Source organism: Rhipicephalus microplus, chromosome 4 (assembly GCF_043290135.1).
Source record: "Rhipicephalus microplus isolate Deutch F79 chromosome 4, USDA_Rmic, whole genome shotgun sequence".
Lineage (NCBI taxonomy): Eukaryota > Metazoa > Arthropoda > Arachnida > Ixodida > Ixodidae > Rhipicephalus > Rhipicephalus microplus.
Window position 1 is genome coordinate 44,572,737 of NC_134703.1, and position 20,223 is coordinate 44,592,959.

The 20,223-nt window shown below is 47.1% G+C and overlaps 1 protein-coding gene across 1 annotated transcript in view; it reads left to right on the forward strand.

Annotated features, from left to right (window-relative positions):
* Positions 1–2,314: 2,314 nt before the first annotated feature.
* LOC119172632 (uncharacterized) overlaps positions 2,315–20,223 on the forward strand; it is a 47,328-nt gene continuing 29,419 nt past the window's right edge. Inside the window, exon 1 of the mRNA XM_075891857.1 lies at positions 2,315–2,619. Coding sequence (XP_075747972.1) covers positions 2,421–2,619 — 199 coding nt within the window. The 5' untranslated portion in view covers positions 2,315–2,420. The remainder of the gene's footprint in view (positions 2,620–20,223) is intronic.

The following is a 20,223-nucleotide window of genomic DNA, read 5'->3' on the forward strand; positions in this document are numbered from 1 at the left end:
ATCGAACCTTGACAACAATGCTCTCCACGTACGTTTCCAAAGATCACCTTGATTGGGATAGTACTTTGTCTTATGTCACATTCGAGTACAATTCGTCACGTCACGACACCGCTGGTCTCTCCTACTTCTATTTATTGTTCGGCCGCCATCCAGCGTTACCCTTCAAGACTCTTCTCTCATCAACTACACAAACGGTTACAGAGTACGCCCGGGATGCGACTGCTCGGGCTCAAGTGGCCCGCCAAATCGCAGGCGAAGGTCTTCTTGGCTCGCAGCTCTCTCAGAAGGCCCGCTACGATAGCCATCACAGAGTAGTTTCCTACTCTCCAGGTTCATTGGTCCTTCTCTGGGCACCATGCCGCCACGTTGGCCTCTCTTCGAAGCTCCTGTCTCGCTACTCGGGGCCTTACAAGGTTTTACGCACCGGCTTGCCGAGGTCACATACGAGATTGCTCCGTTGGACAGTCAGTCGTCGTCGTCCGCACCCGCCACTGACGTCGTCCACGTGACCCGCCTGAAGCCATACATCTCCGCATATGATCCTACTCTACTTTAGGCGCCGAGACGGCGCTGCCAGTGGCGGGGGGATATATGTTACACGACATTGGCAACGAAAGAGCATCATAGACGACGAAAACGATGAAAGCGTCCAGGCTCGTGTTGTTGTTGCTGTTGTACCTCCATCTTGGCTGCAGCTGTCTCTGACTCTCCCTGTATATTTTGTAAATATATTTATTTCATTCATTCTCTCAACCCCTTGACAATGTACATATATATATATATATATATATATATATATATATATATATATATATATATATATATATATATATATATATATATATATATATATATATATATATATATATATATATATATATGCACGCAGTGCAACTTTACAAAGTGGCAGAGCTTGCCTTGTTGCACACCACAAAAAAGTAATTGTTCCAATACGTGGTCTTAGTATTTCGCGTAGAATACGGTTATTGGATAAGTGATAAGCGATATTGTGATATATTTCTGTTAGGTTTATTTGATCAATGATGCATGTGCCTCAACACACCACTCTGTGTATCGTCATGCTACCTCTCTGGACGCTCGTAGCAAGCAGTGAAAGGTCGGCCGTCCTGATCTCCGCTGTAAAACTGCAGTAATTGGGCGTTCTGCCTAAAGCGTACGGTTGGACCACTGGCAAAATAAAAGATGAATCGCTTGGTTGATCCTGCAGCTCGCGCTCTTCGTGTCCCTTCCCACACCTCCTTCCTTCCCCAGGAAAAAAAAACAAAATTGGCAACACATATTTTCGATTGCGAGATCGATGTGTGTGTGTGTGTGTGTGTGTGTGTGTGTGTGTGTGTGTGTGTGTGTGTGTGTGTGTGTGTGTGTGTGTGTGTGTGTGTGTGTGTGTGTGTGTGTGTGTGTGTGTGTGTGTGTGTGTGTGTGTGTGTAAATAAGAATAATGAAGACGATATAGCAATTAAGAATTCCCAAACCATACCCAATTACGCAACATTTACGCAACACTCTCACTACTCTGAGACGCATTTACTCGAGTTCCCTCCGTGGGAAGATTGCGGTGGCTTTTTCTTTTCTTGTTTTCTTATCGCAAATTTGAATTATACACCCAGTATACTTAGTGTGACGAATTGGTGCACGCACATCATATCGCATATGAAAAAATAGGCGTCTAGAGAGGAGAAAGTTTGTTTCAGGAAGCCCCACTAAATCAAACTACAGCTATATTACAGTTGCAAAATATCTCTTCTGGGCTCCTTTCCTAAGTAGACCAATAAACTGGCGTAATTGACAGGCTTTCCATTCACATGAATGCAGCGTACTTTCCCCTGAGCTTGCTTATTTTTCCGTTTCTCTGTCCCTTATTTAGTTTGCTCACCTCCCTCCTCTTTCTAGATCCTTACACCACTGCTTTCAAGTCACTGTGTATACGCAGTAATTCATTACACAGCTTTCTAGCAATGCCTCGACTTTCACAGAGCGGGTGGTTTCTTTTTTGTCCCGTGATGAAGAGGTGAGACACATCATGACGTGATGAGCAAACACAAAGAAGAGCGCAGAGGGTCCCATTACGGGGTCGCTTGTTGCCGCCGCCGCGAACCCGACCGCCACTGACCACGGATAGGCGTCGCCACCGTCACCGACGCGCCAGGCGCGTCGTGCGCGCGCTCTTCGAGGCCTCCCCCGACTCGGGCGTCCCGAGTCAGACCACGGGCGCGCCAGATGAGAGGGGGGTTGGACGAAGGGCTGCTGCCTCCCGTTTTTCCTCCTTTCCCCACAGTCTCCCTCGCGCCGCAGGGAAAAAAGGAAGCGCCGCAGGGTAGAAGGGAAAAACGCAGCCGCGGGCGCCACGCGAGCGCTCCGACATCCGCTGCTTGCGGCCCCCATCACACACACGCCGTGCCATGACGCGCCAGCGTTCGTCCGCGACCATACTGCAGTCTAAGAGTAGTACTGTTTGCTTGGTGCGCGCAATGATTGGCACGGAGCTCGCCCCCGGGTCTAGCACCTCGAGGGCTCGACGTCAGCGCGTGCCCCCGGGGGCGTTGGGGAAATATCTTTGTGGCCGTTCCTTGCTGCTCTGGATAATCGCTCTCGTCGAAGGTGAGTCAGATGCAGACAAAGCGGCTTTTCTAGTGGCAAAGCGTTCTAGCTCGTCTAAGCTGCTGGATGTTGGCTGGCCACTCAGTCGACAACTTGTGGACCTCTGTGTTGTTTTTTTTTGCTTAACAGGAAGCGTTCAGTTTTCTGACTCGGTAGTTAATATTAAATTGTGCATTACTGGGGCCTGTCGCATTATTTCCACACAACAATTAAAGCCTCAACATGTATCAATAAACTTGTTGAGATTTTGTGTAGGAACCATACGTCTCTTCGGTCCTGACTAAGTGCTAACAAGGAGCCAATTGTATATAATTTACAATAACCCCAAAAAAGAATTCCCTGCCAAACAACGTGCAGTTGATGCGTCTAAACATTTTTATTCGCTTTGTCTCGGAAACTGGTTGCGCTAAATGTCTACAGTCTTTACTGTCACGAAGAGTTTACGGTGGCTAAATTGCAGCGCGTGAGTTCACTTTGTCACCTGAGTGTTGGGACCCGTGTGCTTTTCCCCCGAAGCGTCAATGACTTATTCCAAACTATATTTCGCAAGACAAGGTGAGATATATTACTTATAATACCAGCTGTCACGTCACTTCGAGACATTACGAGAAGGAAGGCGATATATTTTTTTCAATGTCTGCGCCCTCCTCACGCCCTTCCACGGTAGAGCAGCTACCTACCGGAAAATGAACTCGAGACACCTCTTTTTCGTTCCGAGAGCACAGAGAGAGGAAGCTACAGTAGATACAGTGAGCATAACTTTAAAAAATATCCGGTCAGCTACCCTGTACTTGAGAAATGAAAAGGGGTGTGAAAGAGGAGCAAAGAGCCTGCAACGTCACTGAAACGTCATGGCAGTAACACTGTCTAAAAGCAACCCATATACGTAGTCACCGAAATTTCACAATATGTCGTTCAGTCCAGTTTCTCTTATTCCCTAAGAAACCGCAACAAAATCTGACGTAACGGTTCGCGCTGAAGGCCAGTCCTTTCTTGTATGTCCGTGGGCTATTATTCAGTTGGCCCGGCATGGTTGAGTGGGCCGCTGATTCGGTGTTAAAACGAGTGCATTCGCAGAGAATGAGCGTCAGTGTTTAGATTGTCGAAATTTCTGAGCCACCATTACAAGTGAGTGTGATGACCACACGAAAGAACTGACCGCGAACACGTGCATTCAAGTGGGAAGGAGTACTGCTTCAGCAGTGTGGAAGCTTGGCTCGAATCTTTTATTTCTCATTTTTGCTCTAAGTACAATGTGCGTGTTTTGTGCTGTAAGCTTACTGTGCTTTCCACTCTTTTCCTATGTTCAGAATCGTTGTTAGTACTTGAATAATACTGATCGATAATACTTCACAAGCCCTTTGTGACGTTCAGAATTCTGTACAGCTGAAAACGTCATAACCTTATTGTTAAAATATTAAGCCTAACGTTATTTTGAGGGTTCTCTCTACTACACAGCTCAGCTCAGCACAAAGTTTATAGTATATCACAGTAATCTCAGCAATAATAGCAAAGGATATTATCATACTGTTCTTATCATTTGAAGTGTAAAGACAGCATATCCCTGTCACTGTGTATGTTTGCATTTGTGACGTATTCAAGATTTTTTTTTGTTTACACAGTCATACAAAGATAGTCTTATCCACTGCTTCTTTCATCAGCGGTGTCTCATTGTCACTTTCTTGACCACCTTAATTCAAAAGTTAGTACTGTGTCTGTGGCAACTGCTTAACGTTCATGTTGTTCTACTGCGAATAAAAAATCACTGGTGCTATTTTGCTTGGTGCACACAATACTGTGAACCATTTATCCTGTAGACGAAGGGAAGGAAGGTGAAGTGTTCCTTGGTTCACCATGTTGTAGTTGTGGTGGTCCCAGCAACACTTACCTTTGGCGATCACAGCCTGCCAGGCATCACGCTTGGAGCCCGTGGTACGCCCCAGGGAGCAGTCCTCTCACCTATTCTTTTTAACATAGCACTTCTACATCTGCCCCAAAAACTGGGTCAGATCCCCGACATCCACTTCAGCTTCTATGCCGACGACATCACCGTCTGGGCAAACCGTGGTAGTGACGCCGAAATAGAAGAACACTTACAGTTGGCACTAACCACCATCGACACATATGTTCGAGAACGTGGCCTTACCTGCTCCCCTTCCAAATCAGAGCTCTTTCTTTACCGACCGAAGCAGCATGCTTCAGCCATTCCCCCTATCTCTCTCACGCTAGGTGCCCACCCCATCCCACTTGTCTCAAAAATTCGGGTGCTAGGGCTAGTACTCTACTCACATGGCGCACATGGAGAAGTCATCAGGACTCTCCAAACACATGCTCAGCAGACCATTCGGCTGATTCGTCGCATAGCGAACCGTCGGGCTGGCCTACGCGAGCGAAACACGCTTCGCCTCACCCAGGCTTACATCGTCAGCTGCACCACGTATGCCCTCCCATACCTACCTCTCCGACAAAAAGAGAGAGACCGCATTAACGCGCTTCTACGAAGTTGCACAAAAACAGCTCTACGCCTTCCCCCAAGCACATCCAATGACAGACTCTTCAAACTTGGTGTACATAATACATTTGAGGAACTCGCTGAAGCCACCTTTACGGCACAAATATGTCGTCTGTCTAATTCGGTGAGTGGCCGCGCTCTTTTGACCCAATTAGACTTATCCCCAATAACAGAATCACCTGGAAGGGTCCCTCTTTCTTCTAACCTCCGCTCTCACCTAAACGTACCGCCCATTCCCAAGAACATGCATCCTGTGCGCGACGAGAAACGCAGAAAGGCAAGGGCCCGGGCCCTCCAGAGACAATATGGCGAGGACCAGAATGTAGTCTACGTTGACGCAGCGGAATATGCGTCAAGATCCCGCATGGCCCTTGCGGTGGCTGACAATCAGGCAAATCTCCTAACTTCTTGCTCAATTATCACAAATTCCTCCACAGAGGCAGAAGAGGCAGCCATCGCGCTTGCTCTCATCTCCACACCTGCCACCACTATCATTAGCGACTCGAAATCAGCTATTCTTAACTACGCCAATGGCCTGATATCATGTAGCGCTGCTCGCTTGCTACGCTTCTGGCAGCCTCAGTGCTCCACAACCCTGATCTGGACGCCAGCACATGCCGGCCTCCTTGGCAACGAGGAGGCTCATTCTCTAGCCCGAGGTCTCACATTCCGGGCAGGAGAAATGGAGCCCCCTCCACAGGTCGAGGAGCGCTTGCTCTCTTTTCGTGATATTCTATCGTATTACCGGGAACAACGAAGAATATACGCACCCCCAGCCCCATCCCTAAACATAGCGCAGGCCACACATTGGCGACGCCTACAAACTCGAACTGCTCCATATCCCGTATTACTAAACGCCCGTTACCCAGACCATTTCCCCTCTTCATGCAAACTTTGCGACAAACCAGGAGACTTCCTCCACATCCTCCTCACATGTCCCACCTTCCCACATCCCCCACCTCCGGCTGTGGCAGTGTCATACTGGGAGACCATCATGACCAGCACTTCTGCGTTCGATCAGCGCCGGATCATCTCGTGCGCCATGAAGAGGATCGCACTTCAAGGGCTTTCCTTTGCTTTGTAAGGGTGCCTCCTCACTGCGAGGGTGCACCCACGTGCCATGAGGGGGCTCGGCCCCCACGCTACACAGTGGCAATAAATGTTTCTACCACCACCACCCTTACTACGAAGCCGCATGTATGTCAAGGCGAAATGAGCATCAGTATACTGAAGAAGCATAGTGCAAGTATGTTTCACAGTACTTGGACAAACCCCATTGCCCATCTCTACAACACTGAAAATTAACTTTACATTGGTCATAAGCGTATGAGCCACATAAATTGGGTGAACCCCACTACACGGCACTGGTTTATGTAAGTGTTGCGAAGCGAAGAATGTGGCAAGAACACGTCCGCTACTCGAACGGCTCCTCAAACGGCTTCTCGAGATCCGATGCTGCTCATATAGAAAACTTTGAAGGAGCATTGCATTCGAAAGGAACTTGCTATACATTTCTGAACATTTGGTGAAAACTATGTGCCTTTTGAACCTTTGATCAGAACTCAGTGCCGATTGCGTACCCTGTGCTGGGTAGCTCCGCTAGTCATGCACCTTAACAGCATGTCCGTCTCTTCATCACTCAGCGTAAATGGGTGTTTAAACGTGATGCGTCCAGCGACAAACGTTGATTGTTAAACCCAATGATAAACCCTTTCAGGTTCACCGGTCAGAGAGAGAGAATAAATTGAAAGGCAGGCAGGTTAACCAGAATCGTAGCATCCGCTTTGCTACCCTGCACTAAGGGAAGAGGGAATGAGAAAGAAAGACGAAAGTGAAGAAAATATATGCACGTAAGGGCGGCAATATTTGTTATTTTGGCGCAACTCATAGGTAAAATATAGAAGAACGTCCTTTCTCCCATATATTCGCAACAAGATTGGCAGAGGCATGATGCACGAACAAAGCACACCGCAAAACTTCGCGTCTAACATCATGTGTGTCATTCCATCATGCGTGTGATCTAAGATGTCCGCGGCTACCGCAAACCAACCCAGCCCAGTTCAATGTGAACGGGCTGCAGAGCAGAAATACCTGAAAAGCGATGAACAATAGGCGAAAGCTCTTATCGTAGGCACCCATTATCTTATCCGAAGTGAAATTTAAACACTGATGCTTTAGCTCGCAACCAAGAACACTTTGCTGGCCAAATGGCATCGGTGGCAATGCAAAACAGTTCGCAACACTACTAAAACACACAAAGGAAAATGTTTCTAATGAAAGATAGATTATGATATTGACCATGGCGTCATATCCCCTATTTTATAGACATTTGAAGGAAAGAAGAGCAAGATTATACCGGGTTAAAAATGAAAGATGCACTAATATGAATAGTACACCAACCAAAACCAGCAAAACGTCGCGAAGTCAAGCACAGAGGCACACCCCAGTCAGCTTATAGGTAAAAACACTAAAGCGTGTTGGGAACTTGGTGCATCAGCTCACAGCACGCACTTGGCTTAATATAGACCCAGTGATAAGCTCAGGCTAGAGAAATGAAATTGTCTTTAAGATTTGACTAGATAAGACCATTAAGTATTTGGGTTGGTCAACTTGTCAACCATAAAAAAAGACGATGAGAAAAAAATTTACGAGCACGCCGGACAGGTGCAGACTATAGTTTCAGGGAAATATAATTAATGCCACATTATAACAGAGAGTAAATAACACCACATGATATTACCATGCACTATTCATTTTGTATTCATACGTAAATTACCTGTCACAAATGCAACTACTGCATTGTGCAGGTTGAACCACCTTTTTTGCGAACCTTCCCGAATGTTTCCAACTCTAATTACACTCAATAAGTGAATACAGCAGTTTATCAAGCTTTTATTATCAGTTTTCCAGTCAAATAAAGCTTTCCAGCAGGCACCGTTTTCGTTTGTTCACCATAACAACCACATGATAAGCAACACAACTTAAGAGAGTACAACTTTACTGGAGTCCAACGCAGGTGCTTGGACTGCATCCCCTCCCTCTACTCCTACGTGGGTACCAGAAGGTCCAGCATAATGGCCCTGTTGCGGGCGTTATATGGGTGTAAGTGATAAGGATGGTTCGCATGGTGGTTTCGTTGTGAAATATAGACAAATAGGTCACAGAGACCGACACTAAGCAGTGTCTTTATTCGTATTGTTGTTCTTCCTTGGTTTATTTTTCTTCTTTCAGATGCGAAGCTATCTAGTGAACGACCTTGATCATGAGGCGTCCTCGCTCCACTGTGCATGTGCCTTTTCTCTCTCCCAGTCTCCTCTCCAACGCTCCCCTCACTCTCACTTTCCAACGCCGACGCAGGCAGCGTCTGCTAGCGAGTTTCTTGATTGAAAAAACTGACTGCTCACGCTGCAGAACAGTTCACTGGCCACCCCGTATATATCGGCACCGGATCTTCATCTCCAAGGCACTGTTGTTGGGAGATTAGATTTCTCTTGTGTGTTGTTAAACAATAAAAATTTAGATCGTGCACGTTGACTAAAAGCGAACCGTGGGTCTCTGTGTCCAATAGAAGACTTCTGTCTCTCATTGCTCATTAGCAGCAATTGGCACATTCCAGTAGGAAACACCGGTCCATCAGTACGTGTTTCGCACCTGCCCAGGTTTCTCCCCTGCGCAACGCTGCGATGAGCGCCAGGGTCAAGGCCGCCACCAGTGTAAGCGTTAGTGCCCACTGCTTCGCATCTACACGTGGTTCCCTCTAGCGGGAGATTGTGTAATCTTTCTTGTAATTTTTTTGCCATATTTTACTCCTCTCAGCCCCTTCCCCGGCACTATAGTTAGTCAGCTGGTCTGAAAACTGGCTAACCACTCAGTGCTGGCCTTCCTTCTCATCCTCCTTAACAGTAGAGTCTGGTGTTGTACATGCCAAAACTGCGATATAAGTAGGAGGCACACCGTATAGAGGAGAGCTGCGGAAACTTCAGCCAGGTTGAACATGCACTGATATTGCACCGTACACAGGCATCTAGCGTTTCGCCTCCATCGAAGTGTGAGCGCCGCGGAGGTGATTGCACCCGCAACTTTCGGGTCCCGTAGTGGCCTTTGTTCATAAACCGAGATGTCACTTTATTTTCACTGAAACTTCTTCGAAGAAAACGCAGCCCACAAATACAGCATCACCTTCTGGGTCCCTGAAGTTCTGTCGATGTCTAGCATTTCGCCATGCAACCCGCCTCGTCTTGCGTGATTAAGCGCAACAGCTCAGCCTCGAGCATCTCCCACACGTCGACGAAACTCGAAGATGCTCATGTTGCGCCACCATAAACCCCTCCCGTAGCTTCACGCCGATACATTTAGGGCGCGGTTAAGCCGATAAGCCGGCCACTGCCTGCGGGAATGGAACTGTAATCTAATTGGGCTCCCGAGGGTTTTAGCGCTGTACTCGCCTAACACTGTGTATGTGTGTGTGTGTGTGTGTGTGTGTGTGTGTGTGTGTGTGTGTGTGTGTGTGTGTGTGTGTGTGTGTGTGTGTGTGTGTGTGTGTGTGTGTCTGTGCGCGTGCGCGTGTGCGTGTGCGTGCGTGTGTGTGTGTGTGTGTGTGTGTGTGTATGTATGTGTGTGTGTGTGTGTGTGTGTGTGTTTTAGACGACTTTCCACTTTTTTAGCTTGGCATGGCCCACAGCGCTTGGCTGGCACTGCAGTGAGCTACAGTAAGTAAGGAAAGACGGTAGAATATACATAGCAACAAATCACAAGAAAGCAGAGTGCAATGACTTTCAGCGTGACATACACAAAAGTAATCAGCGTTAGCTTGATTCATTCAACATTTATCGCTTCCATTCTTTCGCTTTATCAATTGCTCCATCTATACTAGCCGTATTTCGCATTGCCGGGCAATAGACATAAAACACACTGCTTGTTTATTTTATTGCACGTAGCTTGTTAAGATCTATCAGAACAATAGCAGGCATTACTTTGGATGCTATTATATGTGCGTGTTGTTTTGTGACACTACGAATATCACGATCTATCACGAACATCAGGAACTGACGACGCTTTAGCACACGCCCCTGAATGCGACCTCCTGAGCTGCATGAAAAACTGAAAGGTAGTTTCGTATAGTATATTTTGTTAGCGTCGATGGTATAATTTTAGATTTTTTTTCGTATGCATCCATTGACAGTTCTCTGAAGTTAAATAACACAGTCTTTGGCACCTAGTTTTGTACCGTCAAAATTTTGATGAGTAAATCACGTTCTATTGCACATTCAATGAACTTGTCGTCTATGTCATCCTGTTTGATCCTATCCAATCTCAGACACGATGCGAGTAGTCGAGGACACCTACCGGCAGTGTTGCGTATTTATTTATTATTTATTTATTGTTTTGTTCTGAATAAACGTAGCTCCTGTGTGTGTGTGTGTGTGTGTGTGTGTGTGTGTGTGTGTGTGTGTGTGTGTGTGTGTGTGTGTGTGTGTGTGTGTGTGTGTGTGTGTGTGTGTGTGTGTGTGTGTGTGCGCGCGTGTGTGTGTGTGTGTGTGTGTGTGTGTGTGTGTGTGTGTGCGTTTTTTAGCATGACTTACGCAACTTAGGTACCTGCACATTCCGTTAAGAAGACACCAACTAAAGGAAAAAATATAGTGTACACTTTTGTAATTCATGTAAGTGCAGATATGGTGATTCCCCAGGCAGCCTCTGGAGACTACAGGAGCAGACATGGGTTTGTTATTTGTAGTGAGAGAAAAATGCTACGATCTTGTTCAAATGCCGTTTGTGAATTGCCGCAAGTGGAACGGGGAAATAGAGGAGGGTCAAGTAAATTATAGTGAACTCAATCTTTTTTTGTTGTTGTTGTATTTGTTGTTGTTTATGCGGGGCAGGCTACACCAGAGCCGGTTATACAACAACGTAGTTCAAAAACCAGGCCATTCTGCCATAGATACAAATGCATAATGCATGAACAGGCAAAACACCGAGTCTAAAATATATATAAGCAAGAACCAAGACAGTCAGAACAATCGTAATAGTATACGGTGTTTTAGGTCCAAAGTCCTTCGTGTGAGAGACATCATAGTGGTGGGCTCCGGAAATTTTGACCGTCGGGTCTTCTTATAACGTGCACTAACATCACCCACTACACGGGTCTCTATCATACTTCCTCCATCAAAATGCGGCTGCCACGGCGGGTATCGAACCGGCGACCTCCAGGTCCGCATCCAAGCACCATAGCCACTGCTCCATCGCGGCAGACGAAGGCGGACAAAAGAGAAACGAGAAACGAGAAGTGCGGTCAGTTTGTAAACTCTTTATATTCGGCAAAAGCGTAATAAAACTCCCCATATTACCCTCTCCAAATAGGGCGCCTTCCTCGTAGCCACTGGCAGCCAGTGTGAGGACGGATATGAAATATCGTCGAACACGAATGGATGTGCGACTTCTTTTCGTTTATATTTTATTCACCTCAATGATGGCCACTTGACATTCTCTTCTCGTTCACGCTATCTATGCGGCTCCTCTCCGGGCCCCTCAAACTTGTTCCCCGCAATGTCGTCGCACAACACGAGCAACGCCTTATACTGGAAAAAAATAAAAGGCAACAGGAAAAGAAAACGGCGGCCAGATGGGAGCACGCAGAAGCCATTTATTGCCCCGATTCGGGACCTCATGGCACCAATGGTCCGGGAGCAGATAGGCAAACTGCTGAGGGGGCACCAACCAAGTTCTCTGCTTCGTGTCTGCGGCGTAAATTCAAAAACTTCTCCCGCGCCCACGGCTGCATTGAGTCCAATGAAACGTTCGAATCTTGTCGGTCTCTTTTTTTCTGTGAGCTGACAATGACCTATTATTATTATTATTATTATTATTATTATTATTATTATTATTATTATTATTATTATTAATATTATTATTATTATTATTATTATTATTATTATTATTATTATTATTATTATTACTGAATGATAGATAGAAGGCCTTTCAAAGCCAAAAGATGCCTTGCAGGACTAAGTCCGGCACATCGGCAAACGAGAGTTTACAAAACTCAATATGTACTCAAGCATACGTTACCTATCATGACAATAGAGGAGAAAATAAAATACAAACTCGTTGCTTATATACACTACATTCAAGCACACTAACATAGAATAATCTAACAATGCTTCTATGCTGATGTGTTTAGCAATAGCATCCAGTTAACGTAGAAGAATAACAGTGGTAATATTATAAAGGGAGTATATGAAGAAAAGGATAGAGCACATTCAAACAGTTTATACTTAGTTTGAAAAAAATCTGGTCACAAAATAGTAGCATCAGTGATGTGGCGTTGAAATTATTTTAGGTTATTTCATTAATTACGTTGTTTTTGTGTTCCAGAAAACAACACTGTCGGTGTGACCTCATTGAAGATGACGGTACATCGACATTACTAATATTTTTCCCATATGTTCTTTTGAAAAACAGTACAACAAGGAAGAGGGGGGTTCTTAGTATATTAGGGAAAGGCTATACATTTTTTTAACCAGCTATGTCAGATGTACCATGACACAATGTTGAAGAACGTTTTGAAAGACGGCATACCAAACAAGAAAAAATACACATAGTCTAATAATAAACATACGGGTATTATATTTTTGGGCAAATCGTTTCATAATTGGAGGGCGAGGCGTAGAAGGGCACTCGTTTATTACAATTACAAATGTAGCCGGGAGCTGCCGACACTTGACTTTATTTAGCCAACACAAGCCGACTTGGCCATTGCTGGTTTTTCGTTTGGAAGGAAGTTTTTATAACAGTTCGTTCATGAGTTATTGCACTACAAAATATTTGGCAAATCCTGGGGTACAAAACTACTTTTTTTTTCAAAGCTGACCGAGAACATGTTTGTGAAGCACCAGTTTTCATTCCATAGAAGGATTATCGCACTATTGGTTACAATAACAGGTCACAACTTTCAACTCGATTTGAAGCATATACGAAAGCTAGAAAATACATGATTTCAGATATACTTCCTGCAGAAATAAAGTTCGATTAATGCTTCGAGCTGTGTCTGTTTATGGAAGCTGTTTGATCAATAACACTGACATCTTAATTTTGACGGAACCAGTTCACCCTTTCATACGACGATACCTGCTCATGTAGTGGTACACTTATCTCTATAATTCGAGCCAAGCTTGGTTAACCTCCCTGCCTTTCCTCTCTATTGATCTCTCTCTCTCTCTCTCTCTCTCTCTCTCTCTATAATGTTGTACACAAGGCCTACCATGAACAAGTCTGCCATATCAATCACGCCCATAGCACTATTTTTTACAGTGTCCATTTTTAAAGACGATAGTCTTTCTTGGGTACCTTCGACGCTAAAGTTTGGTCTGTCTGTCCACTTGTCTGTTTGTTCACCCTTAACGGTACTTTAAAAGGCACCAGACGATATCACAAACGGCCGACCCCATCCGCAGCGCCCACCACTGTTGCGTTAATACTTGCGCGATTGTCAATTAAAAAGCAATTGTTGCGCATATCTGAGGCACCATAACAACACGTCAATATTCTGTATGTGTGTCTTTTACTTGAAAAGGCATACATAAGTAATTCTAAAGGCCATAGCGTTTATCACGCTGCGCTGACCATGCAACGCTTGCACGAAAAGGCAAGTGTTTCCAACGCTCTGCTAAGACGACCTGGTGGTGGCAACTGCCCGTCGCCTTGCGTTCTACATCTTGTTACCTCGGAGACGGGCGCGCACGCCGCGCGCTTCGTATTCAAAGATAACTGGCAGATAGTGCCCATGTCTCACGTGTGGCGTGAGTTGATGCGCTTGTTCGCCCCCGCTGCGTGCTGGAGGCACTCTAACGCAGCGCCTCCAGATTCACTGATTTTCTTGCGCAGAACGTCAAATAAACGTTTTGTTCACTCTCTCAAGACACAAGCTTATCGTCCTTCGACGACATTTGCAGTGTAACATGCAGATACGGGGCCAATTTCTTTTTTCTGAAGTAATTTCTCACTGAAAACAACTCACTTCAAAGTAAAACACATTCTAATGACGCTCAACTCACGTTATTCAGTTGGTATATTTCTCCCGCTATCCATCCAGTGACATTACAGTAGCGCCGATGGACTGTCACAAGAAATAGGCGTGTGCACGGGGGGTGTAGGGGGGGGGGGGCAGCCGCTCCACCTGGTCACCTGAAAAGGAGGTGGGGGCGCCAAGACAACCCCATACACTGAGATAATAGGGAAGTAGGCACTATGACTCGGTGGGGGGGCAGGGGCACAGTCCACCCCATGCATTGTTATAAGGTGAGGGGGCACTCCGACAAACCTTCGCCCTCCCCCCCTGAAATGGAACCCTGCGCACAATGGTCCCAAGTCCAACCATGCTACTATTTCGTTTTGTGCCCTAAAATACAGCATTTAAGACGTCACGAACACATTTCGAAGTCAATGAACTCGTGAACCACAGCATGAAAATCATGCCATCAACAGCACCCGTAATGAAGTGGTCGCTGCCGTTTCCCCCAACAAATTCGCGCGAAGAAATAAGCGTGCAAAACGGGCACGCACGCACGCCATCCGCATGCCGCAAGAACTCGCGAAGGCACATCGGACGGGAGGCGAAAGCAAATGCGAAAACTGACGAAGCGCAGGACTAATAAGCTGCAGCGGGCTCGCTCGACGTGATGAATGGCTCCGCGGTGACATCCGCGCTGACTCACTCGTCGCCTCTCCCTGCCCACGTCCATCGATCGCCTGGTGGCACGCGCCCGCGCAATCTTTTCAATATATTCGCCGCGGCAATTTTCAAGGCACCCTGTCTAGAAAGGCGAGACGAGGTACTACCCCCGTTCTCTTTATTTATTCTACTTCAGCGATTGTTCGCAACAGGACATCTAGGGATCGGGAACGAAGCGGGAACGACAGAGGAGGGAGGCGCTTCACAGCGTCCGGATTAGCTTCGCCGGGTTCTGCGCCGAGTAACTCCGAGGGGAAAACTGTATCTGCCTATGTGCACAAGTACAGTTCCTTGCTAAACATTTGTGGCGCCTGAGGTGGTAGCAGTGAAAAAGTGGCATGCAGAGTAGCTGTCCCGAGTGATTGGTCTTTGTACCTGTATAACTGCAGCTTCCCGAATCGCTACTAGAGTACAATGCCACGTAGACTGCACGTATTCTAAATATAAATGGAGGTGCAAAGATCGAGAGAATTGAAAAAAAGTTCTAGAGTTTTTTTTTTCTTTGTCTTGAAAATGAGGGAAAGCAAAGGTTGACGTGTACAAACCTTACGGGCTGCTTTTCTTTCTATCTATCGCATAATGCAATGCTCCCTGCAAACTTTTTTTGTGCACTCCATGGCAGGAAACGGTATCTTCAACAACGCACTGAGCAGTGAAACACTTCCGTTGCGGCATTTAACAACGCTGAACATTCGTTCATATTCGGGCTAAAATTAAATGTGCGACGTGAAATGAACAAGTAACCTTCATAAAAGTAGATTATATGACAAGCGGCTGAACGGATTCGAGCAGACAATATATAGAATATCAATGATTGGGAAACTGTACACACAAACACGCATCCCACCAGTGCATCCTCGAGGGCAACATGTCTCACGCACGCCGGTTCACGTAAGACGCCACCACTGCATGCTGTATGATATAAAGGCTTCGCTTAAAGATGGAATCCCAAATGTGCCCCTTTTCTAACGTGGTACATAGGGGTCCAGCGACGTCTTTGCGTTGGTGCTTTTAGTCTTATCTGATTCTTTAGTACTGTCAGGACGATCAGTTTTGACGCCTATGGCAACTTGCAGCCTCAGTGAAATGTTTTACTGCCTTCGCGCTCGAATGAGCCACAGCGCTATGTGTCGCGAGAACGGTCTTAAAAGAGTTCATTTGTGATGGTATACTTGATACACTGTGCAGAGTCAGTTATTTATTACAACGTCATAGCTTCGCGTCAGTTCTCCAACTTATCTGTCTAGATGAGGCAGCATAATACATTATATAATACTCTATTCTTATTGAGATCACATGAAAGTAACTCAAAACTGTAAGGCACCTAAGTCATCCGCTTGACTAACCTGGCAGTGACCAAACGAATCATGAAACAGAAAGCCCCGTCTTAAAGTTACGGGAATGATTGGTATATACATAAAAAAGTATTATGCTTTGAAAGGTATGACATAATCGGGCAGTCCAGATGCGTCAAAGTAGCGTCTTAAAAATAAAATTAACATCTTAAAGCAGATGTTAATTTTAAATGCAGCTGAACAGGTGATTCATTTATTTATGTATTTACTCCAGAGGTACAATTCCAAAACTAAGCATCACGACGCGGCTTCTGGAAGACACCTGAAGTGTCCATGCGAACATCTGTCTACGGCCACCTACGCCCCCTTCCTTCATTTCCGCATCCCCCCCATCTTTTTCTTTCTCAGAAACTCCGAGCACTGTCGCATAGTTGGAATCATTTTTCCTATGTTGTTACGCGGAAGTCGACGCGCACAGCACCAAAAAAGAGCGGGGTCCCATCTGGCGCCGTCGTTACAAATGGCTTCCAGTGAAGCCTCTTCCGTTTAGGAAATGGCAGCGCGGGGACATTGGAGGCCGCAACATCGCCTGGACACTGTTATCCCGGGCCTCGCCTCCACTAGCCTTTATCTAATTTGTTCAGAACAAAACGAAGGAAACAAAGTCTCAAACTAGCGTCTGTGGTGTGGACGCCATGCCAACTCGCTCTTTCCCTCCGGCTGCTATTCTGACCCCGCTCAGACAGTGGCGCTAGGCGTTTGGCTTCCTTTTTGTTCTGTTTTTTTTTTTCGTCTGTGGAATCCCGTGTTTTTCTCCGGGCAGTGGTCATGGTCATTGTACGGTGACACGAGCAGCAGAACGATGACCTCTGAGGAGCGGCTGGAAAAGAGCGTTCGAATATGTTGCGTCCTCCGTTTGTTCGTTGATTTGTTTGCTTTAAAGACAATTGTCTTTCTTGGGGACCTTCAGCACAAAAATGTTGGTCTGTCTGTCTGTCTGCCTGTCTGTCTGTCTGTCTGTCTGTCTGTCTGTCTGTTTGTCTGTACATTTGTCTATTTGTCCGCCCGTAACTGTACCCTAAACGGCACCAAAGTGGCCAAATGATACTCCAAATGCCCGACCCCATCCTTAACGCCTACCAATATTGCTCAAAGTTCAGTGTTCATACCTGTGTGATTATGAATTAAAAAGCAATTATTACGCATATCTGAGGCATCATAACAACACGTCAATATTCTGTATGTGTGTCTCTTACAAGAAAAGCATACATAAATCATTATAAGGACCGTAGTGTTTATCACGTTGCGCTGACCAGGCAATGCTTGCACAAAAAGGCAAGTGTTTCCAACGTTTGCACAAAAAGGCAAGTGTTTTCAACGCTTTGCTAAGACGACACGGTGGTGGCACCTACCCGTCGCCTTGCATTTTACACCTTATCACCTCCGAGACGGGCGTGCAGGGCGCGCGCGCTTCGTTTTTCAAGACAACTGCCAGATAGCGTTCGAGTCTCACTTGTGGCGTGACTTATGCGCTCCCTCACCTCCACTGCACGCTCGAGGCACTCTAACGCAGCACGTCCATTTTTTGAGCGGAACATCAAATAAACGTTTTCCTCACTCTCTACAGTCGCAAGACTATCGTCTTTCGACGACATTTGCAGCGTTACGTGCAGATACGGGGCCTATGTTTTTATTCTTCAAATGTTCAGTATCGGGACACAAAGTAACACAAAGGCTTTTTTTGCAATCCTGCCCCCCTAGATAGCACAGTTATCAGTAGACAGTTTCTTTTTCGAACCCAAAAAGTTTGTGTTATGTATTAATTTCTGTTGAAATGGAAATTCAGCACGAATAAATAACAAAGAAACTTGTTGGAGATAGAGCAGGTTTACAGGTTTGCTTTCGAACACATCAATTTCCGGCGAACCTGCGAAATATTAATCTCATCGGTCCACCTAACTTTCTGTCTCTCCGTCGTGCGTTTGCCTTCTCTGAGAATCCAGACAGTTACTTTTAATGACTAGCGGTTCTCCTGCCTACGTGCTTCGTGCCCGACCCATCTACAATTCTTCTTGATTTCAATCATCCCTGGTTTGTTCCATCTTTAACCCTTAACCATCCTTAGCCCTGGTGTGATGGTTAACAGGACGTTCGTCACTATGCTTGTTGATAGCGGACGAGAAAGCATTAACATGAACTTTTTATTTCATGGCATGGGTGGAACGGCTGACGACGCACGGATACGCTACCGTGTGCAGCGCCGTTTAGTCGGACGTCGCGGCCAACCCAGCAGTCAGGGTCGCAACTCCGGAGGTCCTGGATCAGGCCACGGCTCATGACGACCACACCCGGTAGGCCTCGTCCACGAACCTGCTCCCGGCCACTGCACTCAGGCAGGAGCCGTTCGGCAGGTCTCGGCCTTGGACCTTGAACAGACACACCGGCGGACTCGACCCTGAACGAACACACCGGAGCTCGACCTGGCCGACACGTACGGGTCCCACGTCCGGCTCAGGAACGCTCCCAGGAACTCGTCCTCTCGAGCGGCGCACTGCCTCGTCTGCCTTCGTGGCCTCAACTCTCGAGCTGCAGTGGCGGAGATGCCTTGACCAGTGCGACCTCGGACCTCGTTTCCAAGCTTTTGATCACCTTCCGGGCGTAGCGGTTCCACGTGCGGGTTCTGGCCAGCACAGCACCGTCTGTGCCGTGCTGAAATGCTGCTCACTACAGCTGCGGTGCGGCAGCTCACTCACCGGCGTTCGTCGCCTTGGCCAGGGCACAGCCAGGTACCCTCGGGTGCGCACCTCGTGAGCTCGCGGCCCACTTCCGAGGCTGGCGCGTCGCTCGGTACGGCTCGGCACCACTCGGCGATCCTCGGTTCAGGCAGCACTCCCCTGGCATCTGAATCCTCGGCCACCCTGAACCTCGCCCGGCTCCATGGTCCTCCGTACACACGCCCGCGTCTCGCCCGGCAGAACATCTCGCTCGTCCCTTGCCGAAGTGCGACGCTCTGGTGACACTGGCGCTTGATGGCGTAGGTGCGACTACGGAGCAGTCAACCCGCATAGGAGACGCGATGCTCCATGCGGGGAATAGCCAGCCCGTCCAGCGAAGAGCGTGCGCCGAGACGCGATGCTCGACGCAACCGTGACCATTAGCCAGGCCACGTTCATCGCTGTGTTGAACGGCTGACCGCGGAGACGCCTCGCCGAGATCCGCGATGCCCTCGGCAAGGAAGAGAACAGCAGGCCAGGCCGCGCCCCGAGATGCAGTACTCGTGCCGGCAATGCCGCCCCACCTGGTGGTTGGACGGCATCAGCGTGGACGGCCGCGTTCCCTGGCCGGAACCTGGATCCCCTGCGTCCGACGCTTCGGCCCGCTGTCTCCCGTCTGCCGCTGCTCCGGCTCGTCCCCAGCCACACAGCCTACTGCCACGTGATGGTCGCACGTGGCCCAATCGTGGCACGCCACCTCTATGGGCCATCACTGGTTATCAGCTGATTGGCACACAGTTGCCTCGTAATCGCACGTGCTTTCTCTTCTTCATTTCTTGTTGTCGCCTTCGTGCCACCTGCTCTCCGCTCGTCTTCTTCAGTTCTGGTTTGATGCTCCTCGGCGTCTTTAAGTCCTTTCCTTACACCTGGATTGTTCCCTTACCCACTGTGCTCTCTTTTTGTCTCTTAAGGTTACTCCTATCATTTTCTTTTTCATCGCTCGCTGCGTCGTCCTCAATTTAAGCTGAACCCTCTTTGTACGCACAAGACCGGGTTGAATGGAGGATCATGGGAGAATCTCTTGTCGATGTCAATTTCAAATTTGGCAATCCGTGTTTCTGTAATGAATGTCTCGGCTCTGTACTTAACTCTCTCAGCTTTTAGTTTAGGAAATTTTTGTCATCATACAAGGTCTCCATTTATTAAATGAATACGTACTTTAAATCCGAGGATTGATATGTGGGTTTTAACGTCCCAAAACCACCATACGATTATGAAAGACGCCGTATGGGAGAGCTCCGGAAATTCCCATGACCTGGTGTTCTTTAACATGCGCCCAAATCTGAGCACACTAGC